At 39.5% G+C, this 8,279-nt stretch overlaps 1 protein-coding gene across 3 annotated transcripts; it reads left to right on the top strand.

Annotated features, from left to right (window-relative positions):
* The first annotated feature begins 267 nt into the window (after positions 1-267).
* Positions 268-7,983, top strand: LOC106159286 (cytochrome P450 2J6). 3 transcript variants are annotated; one of them, XR_015330998.1, is made up of 8 exons: positions 268-1,280; positions 4,959-5,190; positions 5,459-5,561; positions 5,766-5,922; positions 6,077-6,213; positions 6,351-6,443; positions 6,726-6,932; positions 7,305-7,475. XR_015330998.1 is itself a non-coding variant. In XM_086995010.1 (8 exons), exons 1-8 carry the CDS (start codon positions 857-859, stop codon positions 7,484-7,486), a joined length of 1,539 nt encoding a protein of 512 aa, XP_086851136.1. In that variant the 5' UTR covers positions 362-856; the 3' UTR covers positions 7,487-7,983. The 3 variants fall into 3 exon arrangements, 2 of the variants coding, with proteins under 2 accessions (XP_086851136.1, XP_013390967.2); XM_086995010.1 differs by having other exon boundaries at positions 362-1,280; positions 6,351-6,447; positions 7,305-7,983; XM_013535513.3 differs by having other exon boundaries at positions 421-1,241; positions 6,351-6,447; positions 7,305-7,983.
* The last annotated feature ends 296 nt before the right edge of the window (positions 7,984-8,279 follow it).

The raw sequence follows: 8,279 nt of genomic DNA, 5'->3' as shown, positions 1-8,279 counted from the left end.
AACTAACAGATCCGCGTTTCAAATATTACTGACCCACTTGAATGCTTGTTGTGTAATCCCCGCGGAGAATTTATTCAGTGTCTAATCGGGAATTAAGCGGCAGGCTTTTTAATGGGTCGTCATATTTGATCCGCGGGTCTGTTAGTCTGCTGTTCTGAACGGGCTCTGATATAGCCTTGAATTGTGTCTAAGTCATAATCCGACACACAGAAACATTACAGATATTATTGTTAATAGGAAACATAAGGGTGTTTACACTGAGGCACGGGTTTCTGGTGCTATCGTCCCTTCAGCGTCCTCGGTATATCTTTGGTCACACAAGAGAGGCACAAAGCGGTGATAAAGGTTGCAGTTCTGGGTTAAGAAGGACTTACTCTTCATCAAGGCGAAGCATCCCTGTGCATGTAGGCTACCTGTACGGTGTGATCTCTACCAGTTCCACAGGTTGAAGTTTTCTCACCCTCTGATATCACAAGACCCTCTGGTACAGATCACAGACATGAAAGAGATTCAACAATTTTGTAATTAAGAGACTTCTAACGACCCCAGCGAGGAGATTCTTCACTAAATATTCACAGCCTTAATTGTCCCTTGTCTGCCTGGAGTTAACGTCATCGCTCAGTGGGCAGTGTGGAGGGGGTTCGCAGCGGGTGTTGATTGTTATATATAATACGCATACATACAGGTATCTCAGATAAAAGAATGCAGGAACTGGCCTTGACCCGTGTTGGCTATTAAGCGTTTGACCGCAATGTGTCCACTGCCATTCTAGTTCTTACATTGCGGAGATTGAAAAAATTGTAGTCTATATTAAGTCATCATCAAGCACTTCGCGGTCTTAACCAAGAGACAGCAAATGGCTAACGTCGTACAGAGTCTCTTCCAGTATTTTTCAACTGCCGGCCTGCCAACAGTTTTGATATTCGTGGTAGTGCTGTTGTTAAGTCTGTGGATGCTGTCGTCGAGGAATCCTCGGGTGAACTGGCCGCCCGGACCTCTCTGTTTCCCCGTGGTGGGATGTCTCCCACAGATGATGATCAGCGGTAGGAGAAGACAACCTACGGATCTTCTTCCATGGTATGATACATACGGAGATATCATGCACGTCAAATTTGGTGAGCAACACGCGATAATGCTGGGAACTTATGAGCTGATCCAAGAGGCTTTTGTGAAGAATGCTGCTACAGTCAGTGCTAGACCAACTTGGATATATCGTTTGAGTCGAATAGTTGGGAAGGACGGTAAGCACGAGATCTTAAAACTGCCAGGCAGGCACACAGGTACCCTGTAGCCCTAGGATCTTGCTTATGGTGGTGGTGGTGGTGGGGGGGGGGGGGGGGGGGGGGGTGCAAAAGATTAAAAATGTTGGACAGTAGCCTAGGATAATTAACAGAAGCTAAAAGAATGGCATCTTAACCACACGTGAAAGTAACATTTTTATAGTGATTTATTCCCGCAGCACACACGAAGTTCACAGGATGGTCAGGATATATATATATACCGTGGTATCCTAATTAAACATTAGGGATTAATCAGTTTCCTCATGTTATTTAGATTAACTTGAGTAGGTCATTTTCTAGAGGTTTGTTTTCATTCATTGGACAATTGATAAATTACATTCCTTAAAATTTTATTACTTTAGATCCTCAAGACAAAAAAAACTATTAGACCGAACTACAAACTTGTTATGTTGGATAATTCTAGACGGATAGGCTAGTTAATTTGGATGATAATGTCTTGGGCATCAAAGCAAACTGCACCTTTATTACCTAATTGGGGCGCCACTCTGGAGTCAAGGGCTCGAGACGGCCAGTGGACCGTGGTCCGTTCCCCATTATTTTGTGCTGGTGACATTCGAACACAGTGGGAGGCGGGTGATTTCACACACGCCTCGTTGCCGGTGTGACAGGAATGGTAACCTGCGGGGGTACAGTCATTAAATCTCGGCTCCATTGGGACGACACATGGGGAGGCGTGTGAGAGGCGGAGAGACTATTAAAATATTAGGCTGTTTTCCTTTCATGTGCGTCTGTAAAGCCTCTCTTCTGGTCCTCAAATCAAGTTCGGTCCCTTGGTTCTAAACTGTTTACCAGAGGCTCTGTTCTGGTCCTACACCTGTTAATGTCCATCATGACGTGTTCAAACGTGTTCCCCAAACGTGTACTTGGCTGACTCTCTTTTGGGCCCCAAACTTTTTCTGCGGTATAGTCTTCATTTGGAAACCTGCCAGTTTGACGTTCGGGGGGAGGGGAGGGGATTAATTACTTGCAGTTAAGCAACTCAACTAACGGTCATTTGGTTGATTCGCCAGATCAACGGACTAGCTGGCTATTATTTCACAGCATAAATTGAAAGATATAAATTGCAGAGTAACCTTCTGTCACAAGGATACTACATATAGTATATTATTTTCCGTTTATATAAAAGTTACCTAAGTCTCGCATAACGCTATCTCAAAATTGGTCCATTTATGACCCTTTAAAACACCGCTACAGATGTAGACACTCCAACCCAATTAATTGAGTTCGATGTGAGAAAACTTTCAACGAAAAAGTGAAAATGTGAGCCACATATATTTAGATTAATATTGGAATAAATATATGACACGTTCCATTACTTTCACTGGTTTATGCCATTGTACCCTCTAACTGGGAAAGCAGTCAGCAGTTATTAAAAGTAATATGAAACATTTATAAAAACGTTATGCAAAACGTGAGCGGTTGTGATAAGTTAATTTACGCTCTCATCTTTCATATGAAAAGAAAAATGATTATTTATTACAAGAGTTCAGGGTGGGAAGAGGAGCATAAGGGCATAGCAACTATTATGTTATGAAATAAGTCAAGTTGAGCCTTTCTACTGATATACTTTATCGTGTTTCGTGCCTATCTAGTTTACACACTTATTTCAACCTGTAAGATTGGAAAGTCGGTAGTCTGGCTCGGGCAATAAAATCTCACTATCTCCACATCTGGTTTCTATCAAGCGCGTTCAGAGCTTCAGAGCTTAGGACAAACATATTGCTCCTCGGGCCAGGAAATCTGGAGAAGGGGAGTAGAGGAACATGTCTTCTCAATATGGAAAGCTATATATTTTTGGTAATTTCCTTTGTAACATTTACAAACACTAACAAATGTCCTTTCTCGAATTAATATCATGTTTACACATTTCTGTAAATATCCTGAATTAAAATACTAATGTTAAATGTCAGAGACTTTGATTTATGACGAGAGAGAGAGAGAGGTAAAGACAATCTGTAAATGTCCCGAACTAGAGGAGAGTGTTATAAACTGAACACATCTTGGCTACAACCCGTAGACAGTTAGCCCGCAGAGTGATTTAGTTATTATGATCAACATAATTGTATATATCAAACAATTTTACTGTTTGCAGCTATACCTGTTTGGAACATGTACTCTGCGCCATATAATAGCAATGGTGCAAAGTGGTGATATTGTAAAATCCTGCAATAAAATTTTCTTCAAATATCAAATTTTATTAGATGGTTGAATACAACATCAGTAATAGAACAGTAATAGAATTCAGCATAATGATACTGAATTGTTGTAAAGACATGAAGGAAGCAGGGTGACCATATATGCTCGGAATATTGACGGAGAGGGAAATTTCTCCAGTTTGTTCACTGCCCTGTGAAGCCATATTTTGTGGCCTGAGATGCCGTATCCGTTACTTCGTGACCTGACCTGTCAAAAGCACGTCCGCGCACTCTTTTCATCTTTTGATTCTTCCACATTAATCAAGATACGGAGTATCAATTACAAGTGACCCCCGGGGGGGGGGGGCATGAAGGGAATAAATAATTGTAGATTGATTCACAACTCTGCCTCCGGTCGAATACAAGCCCTTTACGGACCAACCAAAATTAAATGCCCGTGTCTGGTGCGGGTGCTCTATTTTCGTGGTTCTCTTACATAATTGCGCGGTGCTTCGTTAATCTGGCAACAAATGTTCGCTACAGATGAGATGCAAATAAAACGGTATAATGATCGACGCGAAAATGCCTTTAATCTGTTTTGATGCTTTCCATGTACGCATATGTACTATAATGTATAGGATTCGAAATTATCAACATCGGATTACTTAAAATAACCATCCAAAGATCATGTACATTACGGCGCGTACACACAATTCCTTTGATTTGTGGTTTTTAATGAACTTAAATAAAGATGCTGCGATAAAGACCATTCAACTTAATAAGATATATATATATAGGGCGAAAAAGAAATTGTGACGTCCCTGGAGTCGAGACAAAATCTATGATAAAGAATCCCGATTCTGTAATAACAGCTAAGTTTGTCTCTTTTAAATTAATTTGAATTGTGCTCTTTAACAAGAGAGGCAGTCAATGTGAGGGTCGGTGGGACATTTAATGGTGGGGATCGAGTATTTAAAATCACAGATTTCGGGCATGAAAGAAAATATTGTGGTTTCCGAGGTCAGTTTGTAAGATCAAAATTCAGGCCAGGGCGCTGTTCTGAATCTTTCCCTTATAGTAACTTATAGTAACTGGCTCGCGCTGCCAGTAATTACGCCGCGGGATATTAAGGGCACAGACCGTGATCATAAGACATACCGCGAATAGAAAATAGAATTTAAAAAATAGACATTGCATGTGAATGAAGCCTAACCCCAATAATGCGACTAACCCCGACTATCTCCGGACTAACATTCCAAGGACTATCATTCCCGTCACACCTGAGCCTGTGTAAAAAAGAGATCAGATGATCATATCTGATGGCTTAATATACTCTTAGTAATGGCCCAATCTTATTATTATCAGAAACAAAATTGTACATATAATTTATCGCGTGTTCATCTGGTGTTAATATTAATTAAGCTAGTGTGTGCAGAAAGACAAAAACGTAAATTGTAAGGATGCACACATGTATATAAAGAAGTTATACTGGCTAACAAATTGATAATTATATAAACTGCAGGGGCTGGCGTTATATTTAAATCCGGGCACGCATGGAAAGAGCTGAGGAGATTCACGCTCTCGTCTCTTCGAGATCTCGGCCTAGGGAGAAAAAGTTTACAAGAAAGAATTCAGGATGAAGCTCGATATTTGGTACAGAATTTTGAAGATGAAAATGGGAAGGCATTCTGTCCCACAGGCAGGATTGGGAAAGCTGTCAGCAACATTATTTCTATCATTGTGTTTGGAGCCAGGTAAACAAAAACAAAAAAAAACTTCTCATTGTCCATTTATTGTTAAAATGTAAATAATGACTGTTAGTAGAAAGTGAATATGCTGCAGGTACCGGTACTTGAAGGCAAAAAAAGTTGGAAAAAAGATAACGACGGCCTTTTGTTGAGAAAAACATTACAATAGAATCGATTGATATTCTTTCAGAATGTAAAGAGCACAAAGTAATCTGAACCACCGTGTTATAACTTTTTTATTTAAAAAAGGTCATTTTGTTGCCAACGATTTCAGAAATGACTATAATGACACCCCAGAAATGCTGCCAGTTTTGGAGCAAGCCATAAGGACTGGCCAGGGAATACTGTCCCTCACTAACTTGTCGCGCATTTTACCGGTAAATAATTTCTTTATTGTCTTTTTATGTGTTGTTCATTTTACCTATTCATTTTTCATTTTTCATGTTATTACTTTAATATATATATAATATCCAGTTATTCTTAATCCTAATTTGAGCATTTCATTTAATAGAAGTGGCATAAAATGTCACTAAGCACAAGGCTGTCGTTTGATTAATAAAATTGAATAATTGTAATTACAGATGAAAAAGGTATTCGCTCTCATTGACAAGCTATATAGTTTGATACGACAAGAAGTCGAACGTCACCGCCAGTCCTTTGATCCAGCTGACATCCGGGACTTCATTGACCTCTACATTAAGGTCACACAAGATGGACATGATCCCGAGGTCTACACAGGTACGTACCAGGTAACTGTTACAGGTCATGTTAAAGAACCTGTCTGAAACCGGTTTCACTTGATTTACGTGACGAATAAATAGTGAGTAGACGTCTAGTTACATTTTCCCAAACAAATAGTAAGAAATATTTTTCAGTCTATTAACTATTTCAGAATGGAACGTATTTCGCATCATCGTTGATCTATATTTGGCTGGCACCGACACAACAGCTAATACTTTGAGATGGTCCCTGGTTCATATGGTAAATCATCCGGACGTTCAGAAGAGGGTGCAGCAGGAAATTGATCAGGTAACAACAAATATGGTGACAGATAGAGAAAGAAGGCTATTTGGGGTGCCAAACTATTGACATTATTATCAGTTTATGTCTATTTTACAAGATCCACGGGTTTTATCGGTATTATTATTATTGCCGCTTTATTCAAGGTCATAGGTCAAGATCGCGTTGCCAAGTTGGAGGACAAGGAAAGGATGTCATTTACGGAAGCAACCATCCTGGAGGTCTTTCGTATGTCACCGGTTGGTTAGTAGTTTATTTGCATTTTATTTTTGAAATTCAATTCTTAGTAAGAAGTTTTTTCGTCTCCCTAGTACAAAAAGGGACAAATTGGTGACTTTCACTCGTGACTTTACATTTTGCAAATTTGGAGCTCACTGAAAAGTTTATGGATGGTTTTTTCTCACCCATTTTGAACAGGAAATGATAGGTGATTATAGGGATCTTAAGCCAAATATACAAACCCAATGCACCTCGCACGCCTGCAAAATATATGAAAACAAACTATTATTTAATGCCATCAGCCCCTTTTGGAGTTCCCCATGCCACCAGTGAAACTACCAACTTGGCCGGACACACAATTCCCAAGGGGACCATGATACTGGGAGATTTGTACCGGGTTCTCCACGATAAGAATAACTTCGAGGATCCTTACAAGTTCAAACCAGAAAGATGGCTGGATAGCGATGGGAAAGTGATCAAGTCGGACAAACTGATACCGTTTTCTATGGGTATGCAGCAGTACATGTGTTCTATTCTTAAATCCATTATATCTCATAAGTTAAAAAGACAAATAATAATAATAGTAATAATTATGATTATAATTGCACTCATGCATCAACATAAAATAACTGTCTTATATATATTGTAAATGTAAACATCATACCTCAACCGACTCCATTACGCAAACCACAGCTATTAAAATGACATAATTAAACTCACTGTAGTAGAAGGTCCTTAGTTCGATTCAGATCAGGCCATATTCGGACTAAGTAAACCTAAACCAAGGATGGGAGTACTAAAGATCTATATTATTTATTTCATTTTTATTTTTCAATTCATTTTAAATGCTCCTGCTTTATTCATTTATTTATTTATTTCAGGACCCCGTATTTGCCTGGGCAAGGGACTGGCGGAAATGGAATCGTTCATTTTCTTCACCACGTTGCTTCAGAATTTTACCTTCAAAGTACCAGAAGGCGAGAAACCACCCGATGGAGTGGAAGGCCTCAACACGTTCACTTTCACGCCATACCCCTACAACGTGTGCGCTGTTAGACGCTAGAACGGAGATACACTGTACCTTACTATGAATGTACCGGTTACTACTTGTACATGGACAACAGTATCTGTATAAATACATCAGATAATCCGAGTCTGACACGTGACTGTCAGACTGACGGTATCAAAACTAAAATACTTCGTTTAGTCTCGAAATGGTTTTCGTGCTTTTCCTTTGGCAATAACGTTTTTAATGTATCGCTGCAAAGAACGTCGTGCAGTTGTTTAAGTATATATTGATCAATAGATTCGTACTTTGAAAACCATAGATACGTGCACTGGGGCGGATGAAGATCCTTTTCTGCAATGTGCCTGAAAGGATTATTCTTTTAATGAGGCGGGGAAAGTTTGATTGCTCCAAGAACTGTACACGTTACAAGTAATAGTGCTCATGCCAACTAGTGTACAGAGGTATACAGTGTATGTACGTATGAGTATCGTATGTAAAACTGATTATACGCTTTTTTCAGCGTATGAGAATAAACGTATAGCTATAAACAGCGCATGAGTTTGTTTTTGAAGCTTATCAAAACATTTCATCTCCCCCGCGTATGAAAAGATGTATACAACGAAGGCCGAAGTACCCTTTGCGTTGCGTAATTTTCCTCACACGTTTGAGTGCGACATTACCTTTTAATACATCGACCCAGTTTTTGACTTTTAACTGCAGGCAGACATGGCACATCTAGGTTTCTGGTTGAATGTTTATATACGTGTTTTCTCCCACTGAAGGCCTGAAAAAATTTGCCACTATTATATCTTTCAATTATGCCGTACCTACCACACAAAGCAAGGTG

The sequence above is a fragment of the Lingula anatina genome, chromosome 9, assembly GCF_051362555.1.
Source record: "Lingula anatina isolate TDL-2025a chromosome 9, LinAna3.0, whole genome shotgun sequence".
NCBI classification, from domain to species: Eukaryota; Metazoa; Brachiopoda; class Lingulata; order Lingulida; family Lingulidae; genus Lingula; species Lingula anatina.
The sequence above is the reverse complement of the archived record's forward strand: the minus strand, read 5'-3'. Positions and strand labels throughout refer to the sequence as shown.